Here is an 18,652-nt window from a genome sequence, read left to right as displayed (position 1 = left end):
CATGGACCAGAAAGCACGCAGTGTCAGGGCACTTTGGGACGAGGACCAGTCATGGACCAGAAAGCACGCAGTGTCAGGGTACTTTGGGACGAGGACCAATCATGGACCAGAAAGCACGCAGTGTCAGGGCACTTTGGGACGAGGACCAGTCATGGACCAGAAAGCACTAGGAACTCCACAGTGAAGGCTTGACCCACAGCCTACAAGTTCAGAGTTGGGGCAGCTGGGGCTGGATCACACCCATCCTGTGGGCTGGGCACACACCACTCCCTCCCCGACCCTCGGTCCAAAATGGGGCTCCATCTAGGTCGTTTGTTTGCATGGTTGCTAGCTAGCATGAGAAGCTTTTGTGAAGTATCATAAAGGACCCTGTATCGCTGTCAGATCAAAACCAAAAGCCAGGGGAAGCAGCAGAGAACCCAACTAGAGAAGACTTCACTCTATAAGAGGATATTAACTGTGCTCAGATACTGATATGCTGATCTTTAGCTGCTCTGAACTTCAGCTATCCTAACCTTGGGATAGATGGGTGGATTTAGGAACAATGGGCAAACAGCTGTACTTCCATTTTCTGCATTGCCACTCCAAGCCACAGCTAATCCTGGGAGCTCAAGACCAGCAGAGCCACTGGGAAGCTCCTCAGACTTACCCATTTCCAACCCTGTAATCCTCTTGACACCCGTGTCTGTGCCACTGCAGGCACTTATTCTGAAGCATTCTTTTCCAAATGTATTTTATGCCTTTGGGCTTATAATTTATCTAGTGCCTGTAGTGTATCTAACGGTAGGCTAGATACTGTGGCTAATGGTATGAGCCTGGATCCCTGGGAGCCCACAACCCTCCTTCCCCCTCAGAAATGAGATTCCACAGGGGAGGAATCAAGTCTATCAATTGCTGTGTCCTTCAGTGGACCAAGTATGAGGATTATAAACACTGAGTCCTTGCATGTTGATGGGCTGTATTGACTCAAGAAAATTGTTTTGGATCACGTGCAAATGGAAAACATTAACTGGCAATATGTGGCCAAGTGAATGCACTAGAACTGCCCTGCCACAAGCCAAATAGAGCTATTTACGTTTAATTAAAATTAAATTAAAAATAAACTCAGCTCCTCAGTGCCCTAGACATATTTCAAGTACTGCATAGATCACATGTGGACTATGCAGATGTAGAACATTTCCACTGCAGATAGTTCTACTGGACTCTCCTGTTCTAGAATCCTTTCGTAACTTGAGTTTCTTTCAAGCTGCAAAGCAGTTTCCAAATGCCATCACTGGTGGCCTGGACAGCCTCCTCCAACTGAGTTCTCTTGATCCAGCAAGCATGCTTGCAGGGAACCATGGCCTGCCTCAACACATTGATTACGGCTGTGCCCTACCACCTCCCCTCTGTCTAACCCTCCCCGTCCTTCAGGGCATACAGCGCAAATGCCCGTGCCTCTCCTTTCCTGCGCTTCCCTAGCACTTCTCTTCTCCCAATGAACCTGCTTGCTTCGAAAGCACCTCACCCAAGGCGATTACATGTTGTCCCGTGTTACCCTCTACACGGCTGTTCCACGGGATTGTGCAGACCTCCGACTCCATTCACAAGAGTGCTCAGGAGAGATGGCACCTGGGGGCTGAGATACAGCCCACCTGCTACTCTCCAAGCTGTTTTGCATGTGTGGGTGTGTCCCCCTGGAGGAAGGGTCCCTTTTCTAATTCGCATGAAGGTGTCAAACAGGCTGGTGGCAGCCCTGGTTCTCTAACCACCCTGAGGTTATGAGTCTTTCCACTGCACGAGAGAGTGGCTCTGTGAAGGAAGTGGCTGGGCTTCCTCCTGTCTCACCAGTCAGGCCCCAGTCAAAGCCAAGTTCCACAGCCCCACAGGGCACACCAGGAACTTACGGTTCTGGTGGCTTTTGGTCATGTTCTCTGAGTCCAGTGCGTGGTAGAACTCGTAGGCTGAGCGGCCAAGCAGCTCCTCTGGGTGGTAACCAACCAGTTCTGTGATTCTGAATTAAAAACAAAACAAAACAAAACAAAAACATATGAACATGGGCAATGGCTCAAGGAGCTAAATCCAGAAGGTAAACCAAATGAACACGTTTCCTGGACACACCATGCATGCAAACAAGAAACACACGGTGGCCAACCTGCAACCGTGGGTCCCCCCAACCTCCACGCTTTCTTCCTGCCCTTCCTGAAGGCATTTGGGGAGGAAGGAAAAGCAGTTCCTCGGGGGACTCCCCCGCAACCCAAACACACACACATGCCTAGCCTCCAGCAGCTGTGACAGGCTCTCACAGCCCCTCCCCCAGTCTTTGCAGATGAAGGAGTAGGTATCCAGGGAGGGAAGACAATTTTCTGAGGTCCACACATGTGTCCAGGGACAGAGCAGGAGTGAAAACCAGGGCCTCCTGATGACTAGATCAAGCTTACCCTCGTAGGGGGTCATATCATGGAAAGTGAAAATTATGTGGCCCCAAGCGGGGAGAAGCAGGGAGATGACCTTTGTCTGTGTGTGAACCCCAGAATGAGGAGGAACCTGGGTCAAGGAGAACCCCAGCTTAAAGCTTCACTTTTCTGGTTGTTTCCCCTCATGTCCTGTCCGGTGAGCTCAACTTCCTCCTGGACGTAGGGTCTGCCTTCCATGGGTCCTTCTACTCATCCCTCCCTATTTCAAGGAAAGGAAGGAGACAGGCAGTACAAGAAGAATATAAGATCATAGTCATTGACACGTGCCTCTCCTTATAGTCTCCGACAAACCTGCAGCTCTGGAACGACATGGCCCGGCTGTCCTAAATGTGCCTTGCTTCATCCTGTAAGGGGCGTTTTTGACGAAAAGTGGGTGGAAGAAAGGAAACGTGGAGAAATACGGAGAACCATGAAGAATCACTTCACACTCCAAGGACTCCTCGCTCTGCGTAGGACTCATTAAAATAAACCAGACCTACCCAAGAACCACCAGATCTGCCACAACCCCACATCAGACCTAAATATTATTTTTCATCATCCTTGTTATCTCACACAGTGTTTCCTAATGGGCTCATTGTCTCGTTAATTTGGCCTATCACAAGTTAGAAACACGCTCTCCTCCTCATCCCAAGCTCTATTTCAGAATGCGGGACTTTTACATACGGCCCAACACTTACCATCTAAGTTAGAGACTAGTAGTAGGGGGAGGAAAGCAGGAGCAGTGTCTCTGCCCTCCTCCAGGGGTTTGTACACATCTACGGGAGTAAGCCATCCGTAAGATACTACCTCCATCCTGCCACGCCCCGATTTAAGCATCTACTGCTTTCCCTATTTGCAACCATATCCGGAGTAAATAAACTCTGCCTCACTTCCAAGTCCCCCCAGAACCTAGTCTCCATCTTCTATGTAATTTGATTTTCAACAAGCCTTCAGCGTGTCTTGTACCCGCTGCCCTGGCATACCCCTCTCCTTGCCGTCCCCGCGGCTGGCCCACTCATTCTTGCTGCAGAGCCTTGCTGCCTTCTTTCCCCCTCTCTCCTCTAAGTTCTGGCTGTCGCAGGGCCAGCGCGAGGCCTCACCTTCACCACGGAGCCCTCGCCAATTCCTCCAGCCCTCACCACTGTCTCCTCACGAAGTCCTTCCAGGTAAACACAGCGTCACAGAGGATTATGTCTTCGTCTTTCCACATTCTACCTAGGCCGTCAACCTCGGAAGTCAGGGGCTAAAGAATCGAGCAGCTAACCCGTGGACTGTTTCCCTCTGAGGACCTAAGGTACAACCAGAGCCCTGTCTGTCTGCACTGCTCAGGGATCTGGGCACCAACTCTCTGCTTTTCCTCCCAGAACATGATCAACCGCCTCAGTGTGTGCTGTGCACGCACACACACATGTACATACGCATGCACACACACAGGCCTCAGCAGAAACCCTCATGACATTTGATCCACTTTGTCATTTTGGAAGGTGTGTCGTGGTGACGTGAGCAGAGAGGAGGCAAGCTCTTGGCCTAGGTGAGACTGAGGATTAACGCCTTTGGCAAATGAGTGACAGCCCAGCAGGGCTGAGAAGCTTAGGTCTCAGCTGATTCAGCCCAGGGGAGATTTCTCCACGAGATTCCAGTAGCTCACTTGCACCAGCCAGCTGGTCTCAAACTAGGAGGATCTGTCCCCTCACTTGGCCTTGAGCAGAGAGTCTCTGAGCTCATCAGCAGGGGACATGTTCCCTGTCATCCGGCCCCCAGGGCTGGTGCCCGGTGGCACCTTGGCCGAGGTGAAGACTGGGGGAGAACGAGGAGACGGAACAGTGCTGGTCCCCCTGACAGATCTGCTCTGTCGGGCCGGGGCCCACCTAGCTTGGCCTGGGAATCAGAATTGTTCGTGTAGGCCCTGCGGGCAGGGAGCCGGGCAGGCTCCCAGATTTGCCAGAGAAGCTGCTTCCTTTCCTGGACAGGTCCAGGATTTTACGGAGACGCAGAAATAAAGCTATTCTGTGAAAGATTTGATTCTATTTCCTGAAGAAGTTCAATTCTCTTTCAAGATTAGAATCTTTAAATTAAAATGTTCAAAGCAAATGTTTGTGATAAGTAGCCTCATAATAAAATATTTTAAATCTAACTAATGTACCAACCATTCAAAGGCATACAATGGGCATGTTCGCGAAGTGGACAAACAAACCTAGATGTCGGGATCAACTGCTATCTTCCCAGGAGCAGCCTTCATTTATCTTGTCAACTAAAATAAATATTTAATGTCTCCTTCTTCATTTCTTTAAACAGACTATAAAAACTGGGAAATACGCATACACCAAACACAATTGAAGAACATTCAAGTTGTCAGACTTCACAAAGCCAGGAAACCCCAACTTAAAGCTAATGGTCATTTGCCTTCATGTGTAGGCACGCAGACGCCAACAGGGCGGTTAATGAACCCAGCCTGTTTACAGGGTCGGCTGCTGCGGCACCGAAGGGCCTCCCTGCTCATTTCCCTGCGTCCCAGAGAGGCCCCCAGAGCCGGGCTGCGATAACACAGTTTCATGTGCTGTCTCTATAAAGGATGCTTTTATTTTTCTTTTCTAATTAAGAACCCCTGACTCACTCTCAGGAACAAACAAACCGGCCTGGGGTCGCCCATCAGTTTAACAAGTCCACGCAGAAGGGCTGGCCTGTCTTCAGAGGAGAGGGGGCTGTAGAGAGGCTCACCTTCCTAGACCTCAGAAACGAGAAGAACAGAGGTCTCCCGTCCATAATAAAGTAGGGAAAGAAGCAGATCGAGGAGGAGGTGGGGTGGGAGACGGAGACACAGGCAGCCCCGGGAGGCAGAGGAAGAAGGAAGAAAAAGAGAAAACAAAATATAGCGAAAAAATGGTTAAATTCTGTGTTAAATTCTGAACTTGGCGTTAGCCTGAGTAAATACGTGGGTCATACTACCTGGGTCTGCACTTCAGGGTTAGATGTGCCTTTGCAAGTAAAATGACAGTTACTCACTGCTCTTCATGCTGAAAAGGGTTCAGAGGCTCTTTTCAACATGGGCTACCTGAGCCCGAGTGCTAGGAAGGAAAGGATTCTCTTGGCTACAGTGTCAGGACCACCACCACCTCAAGAGGCAGAGACGAACTACAGTGAGGACCAAGAGGCTTGATACTCTTCCCAGGGACCCTGCAAGTGCCTGCCCCCAGGGGGCACGTTAGTAAGCTCCCTGATTCAGAAGCCACTGCCTGGAGTCAAAGGAGGTCTGGCTGCAGGCTTTTCCTTGTTCCCCACACGAATAAAGGATTTGCTAAGTGAATTAATCATGTAAACAAGATAGGTTAGAGTATTTAAACTATTAAAGAGGATAAAAGTTTTAAGTACTTTATAACCACTTACTTGTTTTGCAAAGAATGTATTTGCTAACAAGCCATACTTCTTTTAAAAGTCTGCTTTCTTTCCTTCCACCCACCCTCCTGGCCAGGGCCTCTCCTAGGTAACACTGGCTTCGCCTCATTTTGGTTTTTATATGTGCATATCAGCTTTGGAATTGCATTTCCTAATGTCCAGACTATTTCTAACTCAGATTTCAATGCCTTCTGTTTCAATATATTCTTACTCAGACTTTGTTGGTTTTAAACAACAGTACTTTCAGCCTTGTGCTCTCCTCAAATGTGACACGATTATGTGAAATCTATACAGCCAGCTCTCCAGCATGGGCAATCAATTTCCATCCTGTCTGTGTGATGTGTTCCGGGCTGGGTTAACTTATTCATAGGAAGGCTGTCCTGGCTCAATCCTGGACTGACCCCGCTCTGACTGCCACGAAATGCCATGGCTACCTTTCATGACCTTGGAACCCACACACAGTAGGAGGAAACCTGCCCTGCATTACAGTGAGAGACATGCAGATTGTGTAGAAGGAATTCCTTTTGAATTGTGAGGTCTAATCAACGTTGAAATAAGTTCCAAAGAGAGTTTGTAAAGCTACCCCTTGCAGAGATTATTTCAAGTAGACTAGATTAGACAGGACAATACCCAGGCGTTTCTCATATGTATGCTCAGACTGATTTCAGAACTTTGTCATTTGCAGGAGACAGCAACACACAGGAGGAGCATTTCAAGTTTCTCCTAACTCAGGGTTTTAAAGAAACACACTCTCCTCTCCTGCAAGAGAGATGTAGAAAAAGGCTAATTCCAGAAAAGGCAAAAATATGTAGAAGGTATATTAAACTAAAAAAATACACATAATGTACTAATCTGAAAGATCGTCTTGAAATTAAAAATGCCAAATATCCTCTAAAAAAGTAAAACAAAACAACTTATTAAATGTATCACAATACGCAATGAAAGTATATCATCTTTCACTATAATTTGCCTGAATCAGCCCATTTTCTTCTCAGACTTCAATAATTTCACCTTCCAGGTGTTTTGATATATATCTGTTTTACAACTCATGGCTCTTTATATTTTCTTCATTGACATTTTCTGTATAAGCCAATTATCATTTTTGCTATTCCCACTTTGTATAAAAAGAAATACTAAATCTGATCCACAGAATTTAAAATGCAGGCATCTTTATTGAAACTTATTAATATTTTGATATTATTATGCCCTATGCTGCCTTAATTCAAGAACAAAACCAGGTTGCCCTCAAACTCTGCCCGTGAAGATTACAAAACCCCTTTGTTAATTTCAAATTTTTACTGTAATTTTGATGCCTTCCCCCCACCGTACTCTCAGTAGTACCGATCCCACTCACATAATTTGCTTTTATAATTGACTTCTAAGATACAGGGAGACTCATAAAACTGACAAAAATCACAGTGGAATTATGTAAAAATCCAGATTTTGCTGTATCCTCCTTGATGGTTTGGCTTCCTTCACAGTTATTCTCTTTCGCCACTAGATGGCACCTCCACCTGAATAGAAGCACCCCTTTTAAAGCTCAACCACTTGGGAACACATTTTGCCTTCCTTTTGGGTGACTGGAATGCTCTCTATTTTGTAGCATACACTGTGGTTTCATTAAGTTGCTCATGTATCAAACTGTACACTTTTGGAGATTAGGCACCACCTCTTTTACTTCTTTAATATAAAAGTCTCTGGCACTGGGCTAGATAATACAGCAGATGTTCAATAAATAAGAGTTCATTAATTGGCTGCCCAGTATTTTAGAAAAAACAGAGGATAAATGAAGATGAGATGATCAATTACACTGATAATTGGGACATTATTCTTCCTTAACCTTGTTACTCAACTTGACCCTCCCTGTCTAGAGCAGTAGACCATATACACATAAATGGGATAGACATATATAAATTGTTATAGAATTCACTTTAAAAATGTTTACTATGTTTCAGATAGTTAACACAGGACTTAATATGGTCCTTTCTTTATTAAAAGGAGCAGGAAAAACACATTTTGTACCATCTGCATTCCTTCATTCAGGTTCAGGTATTCCAGATGTTTCAGGTTGAGCTGATTTTAGAAACCTGAAAACACAAGACGAGAGTCCTCTTTTCTTTCTTCTTTCATTCCCTCTTCCCCAGGTTCCTCTCTGTTCTCCCTTCCTTTTTTTTTTATATGACCTTTCCCCTTCTTTTATTTATTTGGTTTGATTAGGTCTGTGATCTCAATATATCTAAGAAAAAGTACCAAACAGTCTCAAAAGTGATCCTGTGAATTCTGATTGCCTTATATTTTCATCAAATTCTAATCCTCCTTATGGTAAATGGTGATTCTCCTTCATGGGAAATCATAGCCCTTCATGTGTGTGACATCATTAAATCTAGTGAATTTCATGATTAAAATGAAAAGCCTTCCCATCAGCTATCATGTGCAACTGTTTGTTTTTGAAACATTGATCTCGGAAGGGTATTAAGAAAAATGTGTGTGTGTGTGTGTGTGTGTGTGTGTGTGTGTGAGAGAGAGAGAGAGAGAGAGAGAGAGAGAATATGAGAGACTAAATATGCTTTCTCCCCATTTCAACACAAATAAGGAAAACAAAACTAAGCTACCCAAACTAAAAAATACCAGTCCTCATCAAAGCAATTGAGAAAAACACTTAAGGATTAAGGACTTAAAATAGTCGCTTTATAAATGGTCTAAGCCACGTCTGTGCCCTTGTTAACTAATCTGCTAATCGGTTAAACACAACTTCTGTGTAGCACAGCATTCTATGTCTTCAAATACCTCTGCATTCATCTCTCTGGCACCACGGAACTCAGGGTCCGAGCCATATAATTAGGGTTCGTGAAAGGCGAGATTTTGCTGAAAGTGCAATGTGTCCCACACACAGAACTTACCAGAAGGATCACCCTCCACACTTTGAGTCACAAAGCCCTAAAATCACAGATTTCTTCAAGCCAGTGTGGCCTCTGCTTACCAGCCTTGAACCCAACTAACCAGTGAGTGTGGGGTTGCTCCCCTTTCTGTCCCTTTCAACCACTTCCAGGCCCCCAATTCCTCAGGCTTTTTCCCTCCTTTTTTATCCGAAGGTTGATTGCTTTCAGGAAAGTACCTGAAATGCACTCAAAACAAGGCAATGAATAAAGAATAACCTCAAATTACTGTTTTCAGATTATTTTTTCCCCCTCCATTTTAACAAGGATCAGTCTTAAGCTTAAAAAAAATCCCTCCTTTCTATTATCTAGGAATGACGAGTTATTTTCTAGGACAGTAGGGTTTTCTCAGCATGTGTGGGGTGACTCTGGGCACGTGCTGCTACCTGCAGCTTTCGCTGTCCACAGCAGCACAGCTGCTCCTGAGCCGCGGGGCCCCCTCCGAAGCCAGAGACGCACGGGCTCTGCAGCAGGGTGTCCCTTGTCACCCAAGAAGGCTACGCAGAGGGGTGCGTGTTACAAAACTGTCTTCTGCCAAGAATGTTCATTTTAATACGAAGACTGCATCTGATAAATAACCTTACATACATGCACGGATTTCTCTGGTGCCTGCCTTTGGAGCAATCTCTCTCTCTAATCATCATCATCATCATTACAATAATAACAGTACTAACAACTGTAATTAATGCTGACTGTGTCAGTTCCAGGGCAAAAGTCTTCACATGTGACATTTTCTCCCTATGAGGTGAGAGCACTTCTTTCTACTTATATAACCACCCACTACCTCCAAGAGCCTTGAGTCCTGGCACTAGGATGATCAGGACTGGGGGACAGAATGACTCAAGGATATGGTTACAAAAATTCTTCAATTGTCCTGGAGTGGTGGCCTATTCTAGGAAGAGGCGCCAGCCAACATCAGGATAGTCTAGAATCAGAGGAAAGAAGCTCAGCCTTGCCTAGAAAGCAGGCCCCGCCGTGAAGAGAGCTGCGTCGCCCTGAGTGGCGGGTGGGTGGTGGGAAGGGGGCGGGCCTGAGAAGGTGAGCAGGGCTCTCTCTGGGCCCCGGTGGCTTCCTGCTGGCTAGGAAGGCACAGCAGTTCTTGCTGGGGGTCTTTCCTTCCAGGCCCCCAGCCACCACATGCTTCCAGATGTGACTGAGTTTAGTGGGGAAACTTGCTTTGGGGGAGGATAAGGACAAGAAGTAAGACAGGAGCAGAAACACAAAGCTGAACATCAGTTACGGTGTTTGGACCTTTCAAAGTGCTTTCATAGTCATGCTCTCACTTTGCAACGATCCTGTGGAATGGGTTGAGACAGTATCATCGCCACTTTAGACAAGGGGAAGCTGGGATCTCAGAGTCTGCGGAGAAACCCTGCCGGTGAAGAGTGACCACAAACACTGGGCCTCTGGAAAGAAATGGTGACTCTGGATGCCGCAGAAAGCTGAGGTCAGGGCGAGAGGTCCCTGCCCTGAAAGGCCTACCTAGGGACACTCTCATCAGGAGGCCGCAGTGGCACTGACCTGACGCAGACCTATCGGGCCCAGATGCTTCTCCGGGCACTTCCTTTCCTCCTGATGGTGTCACTGCTCACGGCTTCTATACTCCTCTACCTTCCTTTCTCTGTTTCCTGACCTCCCCGCATCCCCAATACCAGGGCGCAGAGGGGAGGGCAGGGGCGAGACAGCGGGGCCATCAGGAGCCCCTGTGCAGCTTTACCACCCCTCCTGGGCCCCCCTCCCAGGCCCCCCTCCGCAACCCAGCCTCTCCACCTGTTTCAACATCACCCTGAGCTAAGATAGAGCTGACCCGGCTTGCTTGTTCCCTCTTCGGTGCTCCTTTGACAACTTCCAGAAACCATTTAGGGTGAGAATAACAGGTAACACTGAGCATTTCCTATTGGATTTGAACCTAGGTCAGCTCGCCCCAGAGTCAATGCGCTTTACCCGAGAGAACCTCCAGTCGGGCCTGGCTTTCAGGGTCCGAGTCTGGCTTAGGGTCTCTTCCTTGAAAAGCCTTCAAAACTAGGCTGGACAGTGGCCAGGACAGAGGTGACACAGGAGGAGCAAAGACTGAGGGGAAAGCGTTCAGCAATGGGAGAGAATCCATGCCCACCATGTGGCCGTGGGGCAGTCTCCTCCAGAACCCGAGCTCCGGGCTGGCGCCTGAACTGGGAGTGCTAATGAGAATCTCTTGCCCCTCATCTCCTGGGGCAGCAGCCTGGCTTGGGTGTTTCCTCAGGAGCCTGACACATATGTGGAGGAATGTGCACGTCACAACGATCAGCGATGACAACAGTGCCGCACACCAGCACGGCGCTGCCCTCAGACCCTGACGCTGCGTCAACGGGGAACCAATGGTGTTAGGAATCCCCTCGCTGCAGGGATGGAGGGAAACAGCGGCACAGCCCACACGCAGGTCAGGTACCCAGCAGTACAGCATTGATGGCCCAGACCCAGCCTTTACCACAGGCACAACTATAAACACACACTCACACACACACACACACTCACACACACACTCACTGCCCACAGCACACACACTCATGGGCTCTACCTGTCATCGCAGTAGGTGAACTTCATGTCCATGCTGTGGCGGCTCAGGAAGGTCTTGCTGTCCAGGGGAATGTCCATGTGGGACGGGTGCTGGATGGGCTCACACATGATGATGAGGCAGGACATCAGGGGCTCCTTGTAGCCGCAGAGGCTGCTGTGAGGGGCGCAGTTGCTGTAGACCTTCACCTGGCCAGTGCAGTGCAGGACCTGGGGAGCAGCCGGGCAGGGTTAGACAGGGGGGCTGAGAGCATGGGGCGGGCGCACAGCCGGGGCTCCGTCCCCTGCCTGATGTCATCCTACCTTCCAGGTGGCTGACTTGAGGTTGACAGTTCGACCTCTGTTGGTGACTGTACACTTCATCCTCATGAAGAAGTCCCGCTCTGTGGACACGTCTTTGCCTTTCTTCCCAAAACCAGAGCCTAGATGGCGGAGGGTGGAGGGAACCAGTTGAATTTAGTTTTTCATTTATACACAGGAGAGAGACCCAGCTGCAGGGTTGTCTAAGCAAGTATGGTGTGTATTTGCCCAGGATGTGCCCTCTCAGCACCTGTAGCCTGCTATGAACACCGAGTACCACCTTAGCCTCCGGACTACAGCTTCCTCATCTCCAGCTTGCCTCCCCAACCAGAGCACACGCCCTTGAAGAGTAGGGTGCTATGCTGCTTTTCTTTCACGGCACCTAGCACGTGGGCAGGGCTCCCTCCAGAGCAGAAGGCTATGAGTGACTGTTAGCCACAATCTCAGCAAATCTCCACTGGAGCAGGTCCAGGCTCCCGAGGAGGAATCCCAAGGGACAGTCAGAGTGAGACTACGATTACTACAGGAGATAAACTGCTCAGATTAGCAATGTCCCTCAGACACTCCTGTCTTTTCATCATTCCTGTCCCACAGGAATTTGAACCTTCCTGTGTCCTGTGTTCAACCAGTAACGGCTGCATTCAGGATAATGTACCCTCAGCTTTGCTTCTACCACGACATAGGTCAAGCTCAAGAGAGACCTCGGGTACAAATCTCCTGGGATTTGTTGAGCAAGTCCACTCTGAGGATTAACTCAACATGGATATCCTTTCTCAGGCAGAGTTACATAAATCACCGAGACACACAATATAGCTTCCTTCCTCATAGTCTCCAAGTAGCCTGCCTGTTCAGTAACTTTCTCCACTTTCTGTAAAACAAAGTGACAAATGCAGTAAGTGTCAACTGAGTCCCCTTATCCAGGTCTAAATTCTGCCTAGCCCACCATCCTCACCCTGGGTCTCCCAAAATACACGCCTGCTGCCCTTGCCCAGCATCAGTGAATAATCCAGAGGCTTGTTTCAAATACTCCCTCTCCGCCCTCCAGGCATAGCCACCAGCCTCTGCACCTAAACCTCCAGAGGGCTTTCATTTACTCAACTGTCATAAGCCCAGAAATCTGTGGGGCCACTGAATTGTGTCATCTTTGAATCTATAGTATCTTAAACATCCCTAGGAAAGCCCACTATGTGATGGACCAAATGGTGGATCTTTTTTCTTTTTAGAAAGACCATTCCTTCATCATGATCATAAAACCATGCCTTCTATGCTTAATGATGTATCTTACAATTTTATTTTTCATAGATGGGGTTGGCATATTATGAGATATTCTTCTATCTGGGCCTGGGGCCACCACCAGGACCAGCTCACGTGTTGGAGATAAATGTGGCCGTGGCTTAGGTTATTATTATTGTGGCCTCCTAACTTGTTAGCTTCTGGATCCTTGCCATTCTACCATTTGATTAATCCTTCTAACCACAGCTCCAATCAGATTACTCCACCCCTGCACAAAATCCTTCAGCAGCTCCCCTCTGTCTACAGGATAAAGTTCAAGGCCCTCCACCTGGCCTTCAAAGTTTTCCACAATCTGCCTCCTGGTCTTATCTTCCTCTAGGTGCCCACATTAACCCTATGCTTCCAGATCATGAGTCCACTCAGGCCGGCACCTTCAATAAGGAGCTTGCTGATTTGCTGAGCTTGATCCCAAGTCCCCGATACATGGGCCAGGAGACCTAAAGTTCTACTCAGATAAATAGACTAGGCTCATGCTGTGAATCATGGAACCCGAGAGCTGGAAGGCCCTAGACCTAGACTTTGCCTGGGACAGCTGTCAATCTGAAAAGAAAGATTCCGAGGAACCGAGCAATGAAGCGACTTGCTTCAGGTCACATGGTCAGACCGAGCCTGAGAACCCAAGGACCAAAGGGTTTCTGGAGGAGAGAAGATATGAGACTTTGATGTTCTTAGGCTTCAAGCACATGCTTTAGGAAGGAATGCAGAAAGACTGGTAGCCCCTTTCCCATAGAACCAGACAGGACTTTCTCAGCAGCACAGATAAGACACTGAATAGCCCATGGAGTGCTCTCCAGACTGTGTACTCTAGGAGCTAGGCGGTCCAAGGCCTTTAGGGAGAGAGCAGAGGGACTGTATGAGGGCTGAGTGGGTGGGTGGGGTATGGGGCTGCTTGTAATCCTGCATTTTGTAGGCCCACACGGCAAGCTCAGTCTGTAACAAGGGTAGAAGTGGACCAGTGAATTGTCTGCTTTAGCAGTGTGACAGTAACCATGGCCAAACCTTGCAGGCGCAGTACCACTGCCTCTATTATTCAGGTTGGACAAGCATACATCACGGTAGTGACAGGTGAGAGATGTTAAAGGGGCTGTTTAGACATGGGCGGAATCTGCCCAGAGCAGTGATCAATGTCAGGTTCAGAAGGGACCTTGCAAGTCACAGAGCTCTACTTCTGCCCAAAGCTCCAGTCCTCTTGATAATATCACCACACATATCTTTGCCTGAATGCTTCCATTTATATGAGATGAAGGAAGCAGCAGCTCCAACTGTCATTGCAAAGTGCTTTCCGTTGTATGGCCCTCCCACTTACCAGTGTTTCCTGGACGCCCCACAGGTAGTGTGCGAGACCTTTTACATTTCTTTTCCAGCAGAAACTACCTGTCCTTTGTTTCCACAGGGGGCCAAATTAAGTCTTTGCTCCAGGGGCAGCTAGTTTCCAAAGATGGCCCCGATGAGCCGGCTTCCAGATATTCACGACCTGCGTAGCTCCCTTTCATGCTGCCTCGGGGCGGACTCTGACTCGCTCTAACCAACGGAGTGGGGCAGAGTGATGCTGCCCCAGCTTCAGAACTAAGCCTCGGGAAGGTCTGGCAGCTACTACTTTTGCGATTTTGGGAGCCCTGGGCTGCCATGTAAGAAGTCTGGCTACCTTGGAGACTCCAAGTGAAGAGAGAGCGACTCTGAGACTCCATGAAGTGGGACAGAAGTCCAGCTATTCCAGCATCCCAGCTCAGCCCCAGCCTCAAGCCACACTGTCCCGGAGATGTGGGTAAGCCGCCTTGGTCATCCCATCTAGCTGATACGACACGGAGCCAAAGAACCAGTCACGGAACCCACAGAATTGTGGGAGGTGACAAAATGATTGCTTAAATCACTACATTTTGGGTGGTTTGTTACATATCAATAGACAGCCCCCACAGTTCCCATGAACACTTTGGTACAGATGAATTTGTTGATTTGGGTGCCATTTGTGGCAGAGGTGCTGAACTCCAGGTGCTAAAACCTCCCAGAGACACTGTCCTAACCCAAAGGAGTGCCCCACAAGCTGGTACTGGGCACCAGGCAGGGCCAGAGGGGAGTTTCTGAGTGTCAGGTCCTCGCGGGGCCCTTCATCTCATCTCACAGGCTCTGCTGGAGTTCTTTGCATGTCAGTTTTTTCTAGATCATGATACTCATGATCCATCTCTCCTACATTTGTACACAAAGGGACTACAGACCCCCTCCCCGGTGTCAGAGAAGGAAGGAGACACACAATAAAGAATACTTTACCATCTTTGAGACTCAGGTTCTCACGGATCTCCTCATGGTCACAGGGGTGAGTAAAGTCAAAGATACTGTGTCCTGTTAGCTCCACCTGTTTCAAAAACAAGGTCGGGCTTCATTATTCCTAATATTGAAGTAGAAGTTCCCAAGAGGCAGCTGAGCCACCTTCTAGACTTGGAGATAGGGAAGAGACTAAATGAGGTCTTCTCATATTCCTCATTCAGTGTTAGGTCCACAGACATACAGATGTACCAGAGGACTGCTGTGGATGTTAGAGACTTAACTCACAAGGGCTGAACTGTTAACTTAAGAGTTTTCCACCAGGATGGTCATCAGCAATGCCAAACCCAACGCCAGAGGGTGAAAATGTGGTCCTGAGGCTTGTGGGCTGAGATCAGAGCGGGGGCAGGGTGGGTGCGTGCAGGGAGGGGTCAGGAGGGATGTGATCAGAACCTTCCACCAACTTCTACCCCCAAAGAGAAACATGCCCCCTTTCTGAAAGGGCCAGAGGAAGGTGTCACCTGTGTGAGTCCCATGAACTTGCTGATATTTTCCGACAGAAAGATCATGTCTCCATCTTGGGTCACCACAGCAATGAAACCCTCCAGAGCTTTCAGGTACAAGTTGTCTATCTGCTGGTCAGCCTCAGCTTCAGACTCATTTTCAGAGCAAACTGGAAAGAGAGAGGGTTTGCATGGCTCACGTGGATGTGGTGTTAACACAGATGTGGACAGACAGACGTCTGCCAGGGACAGTACAAAGGCGTCAAGTGGACTCCTCTGGAAAAGCACGCTGCCAACCATCCAAGTGTCTGCCACATGCCCAAACGGGGACCACAGGATGAGCACACAGGGTCAGTGAACACGCCAGAGTCATAGATGCTAGATATTTCTTCAGAGGAATAGGACAGGCCCATCTAGGGACAAGCCAGCCTTCAGAGTCAAGAATTGGGCTGGACCGAGTGGTATCCTGATAGCTGGCTTTCCCTCTGTTTTGCTAAAATCGTGGAACCAAAGGGGGGAAGTTCTTTCCTCTCCACACTCTGGTTCAGGAGACCAGCCTACAGGAGGGGAGACCGTCTGGGAATGGCTTTATACTACACACATAACCACACTTGATCCCTGCTTACCTGGGTGTCTGCCAACTAACTAGTCAGCCAAACTGATGACAATGAAGGGAAGTGCAGGTGAGGGTGACACCCTTGACAATGTTAGGGTTCTCAGTTAACATCTACCTTTAAGCAGAGGCTTTAGGACAGACAGTGACCAGACTCAGTGCTTTCAAATCTCAGCAAGTACCAGAGTCTCCAGAGCAGTGTTCTTCACCCGATGGAGCAGAAATTGTGCGCCAGTCCGCGGAAGAGTTAACCATCTTGATGTTGTATATAGAAGTCATACACTCATGAAGCGGGCCCTAGACGGGCCCCGTCCCCAGAGCTCCTAATGCAGTAAGTCTCAAGTCAGGGCTGACAACCTACTTTTCTAGTAAGTTCCCAGGTGCTGTCAAAACTGTTGGCCCTAGTATCGCAGCTTGAGAATCACCACCTTAATTCCAGGTCCTCCAAATGACCCTTATGCTGGGAAAATCAGCCTATTTTGGCAAGTGGTGACCTATTTTGGGATGCATGAGGAGAGGTTTTCAGCACCATTTAAATCACACCAGATAGGTGACCACCTTCTCCAGACAGCAGAGGCCAGCCCTGTGATTTCTGGCCTATGAAGAAGACTTTTTTCTCTCTTTAACTTCTTTGATCTCAGTGGCAACACTGACTTCAAAATCTGGAGTAATCCCAAGACAACCTTATTTGGGTTAACTAGGCCCAGAGGAAATAGTTCTGCTTAAAATTTCCTGTTTTTAACAGTTCCGACACAGCTCAACTGGTTTCCATCCATGCCCGGTACGCTTGCTTCCAGGAGGTGGCGAAATCGGCTACAGCAGCTGGCCAGCTGGCCAGCTGGCCTCTGGGAAGGAGGGAGAGGGTTGCTCGGGGGGCCACAGATGGAAACAGAACATCTTGGAACTGAAGTCACAATGGCTGGAGGACCAGGAAGCCAGCAGGCTGGGCCCCCAGGGACCCTGGGACAGGCGGGCCCCTTTCTTCTGTGAAACTGTTTGCTCTGGCAGCACCTGATTACCTTCCTTGGGGCTTCTACAGGAACCTGCCAGCTCCCTGCCAGCTGGGGGCTGAGGGTGAAAATGGTGGGTAGAGGCAGACCATGCAAGAGGCCAGGGCCATGCACATCACCGCCGCCCCACCCCCTCACAGTGAGCATCGTGTCTTCCCTAACGTACCATTAATCTCCAACTCGGTGCTAGGCACACGGGAAATGCACTCACTAACTCTGCAGTTGTTATTGCTCCTACTATGTATGCGGCTGCTCTGTGCCACCACAAAGCAGGAAATCAGGCATCTGTCATCAAGTGCCACTCACTCTGTGCTAAGTCCTGTCCTAGGAAGTACAAGGATATGGAGAGGTCTAAGAGCCATCCTTTCCCTCAAGGACCCTCCAGGGGCGGCAAAGACAAAGAGAAACCACTGTAAGGTCACACAACCAGAGACTCTCTAAACTGCCTTGGGTTCTTGCTCTCAGTTACTTGCTTCCCAAGACCCTTCAGAGTCTGACCCCAGAGAAGAGGGACAGGTCACCAAAATCAGAGGCACTTTGCTGAGATGCAGCCTGCTCAGCCCTCCTCTGCCCAGGGAGCCCAACAAGAGTCTTTAATGCTAAAAATAGCCCTGTAAACAGGCTTTGATGACTCCCCACCGCCAGGATATGCGCGGGCTGAGGTTTTGGAGCACTTTTTCCGGAGCATCGCTCATTTCCTTCAGGCAGCACCACCCGGGTGGGGTGGGACCCATGGGCAGCAGGAGTGGGCACGGTGGCGGGGCAGACACTCCTGACCAGGTCTCTGAGCCCAGGTCGTCACAAGGGGCTGCTGTTGGTTAAGATGCATGACCCCACAGGGGTCATGTTCCCTCGGTTTTCTACTCTGAGAGGTTCCAGCACTGCTTTGACTGTTCTTACAGGACCATTCTGCTGTGATCTTCCCGGTTCAGATGTGCTTGGCCCTTAGTTACCCTCACAGGGGCTTTCCTTTTTTTTTTTAATTTTTCATGAGGTGACAGGCAGACGGAGCAGATGAGAAGCATCAAGTCAGAGTTGTGGTACTTTAGTTGACCACTGATGGCTTCTCATATGTGCCTTGACCGGGGGCTTCCAGCTGAGCCAGTGACCCTTTCTCCAAGCCAGTGACCTGGGGCCTCAAGCCAGCAACCACGTGATCATGTCGGTGATCCCATGCTCAAGCTGGTACCCTCAGCATCCCAGGTCCGTGCTCTATCCACTGTACCACTGCCGGTCAGGCAGGGGCTTTCCTTTCAAACCGGTTCCTCTCCTCCAGTTCTCCCAGGGCCATAGACACCCCCCATCACCCTATTCCTGGGTACGCTGACTACACAAGCATTCTCAGTCAAGCCATGAGGAC

The 18,652-nt window shown here is 48.8% G+C and overlaps 1 protein-coding gene across 1 annotated transcript in view; it reads right to left on the bottom strand.

Moving 5' to 3' along the window:
* The window catches only part of EPAS1 (endothelial PAS domain protein 1), an 85,169-nt gene that overhangs the window by 15,487 nt on the left and 51,030 nt on the right, over positions 1–18,652 (bottom strand). Inside the window, exons 3-7 of the mRNA XM_066267047.1 lie at positions 15,688–15,839; positions 15,173–15,257; positions 11,618–11,736; positions 11,319–11,524; positions 1,887–1,993 (exon numbers count right to left, since the gene is read on the bottom strand). Of these exons, the coding sequence (XP_066123144.1) occupies positions 1,887–1,993; positions 11,319–11,524; positions 11,618–11,736; positions 15,173–15,257; positions 15,688–15,839 (669 nt within the window). The remainder of the gene's footprint in view (positions 1–1,886; positions 1,994–11,318; positions 11,525–11,617; positions 11,737–15,172; positions 15,258–15,687; positions 15,840–18,652) is intronic.

This window comes from Saccopteryx bilineata, chromosome 3 (assembly GCF_036850765.1).
Source record: "Saccopteryx bilineata isolate mSacBil1 chromosome 3, mSacBil1_pri_phased_curated, whole genome shotgun sequence".
NCBI lineage: Eukaryota > Metazoa > Chordata > Mammalia > Chiroptera > Emballonuridae > Saccopteryx > Saccopteryx bilineata.
Note: the sequence above shows the minus strand (reverse complement) of the source record. Positions and strands in the feature narration are given on the sequence as shown.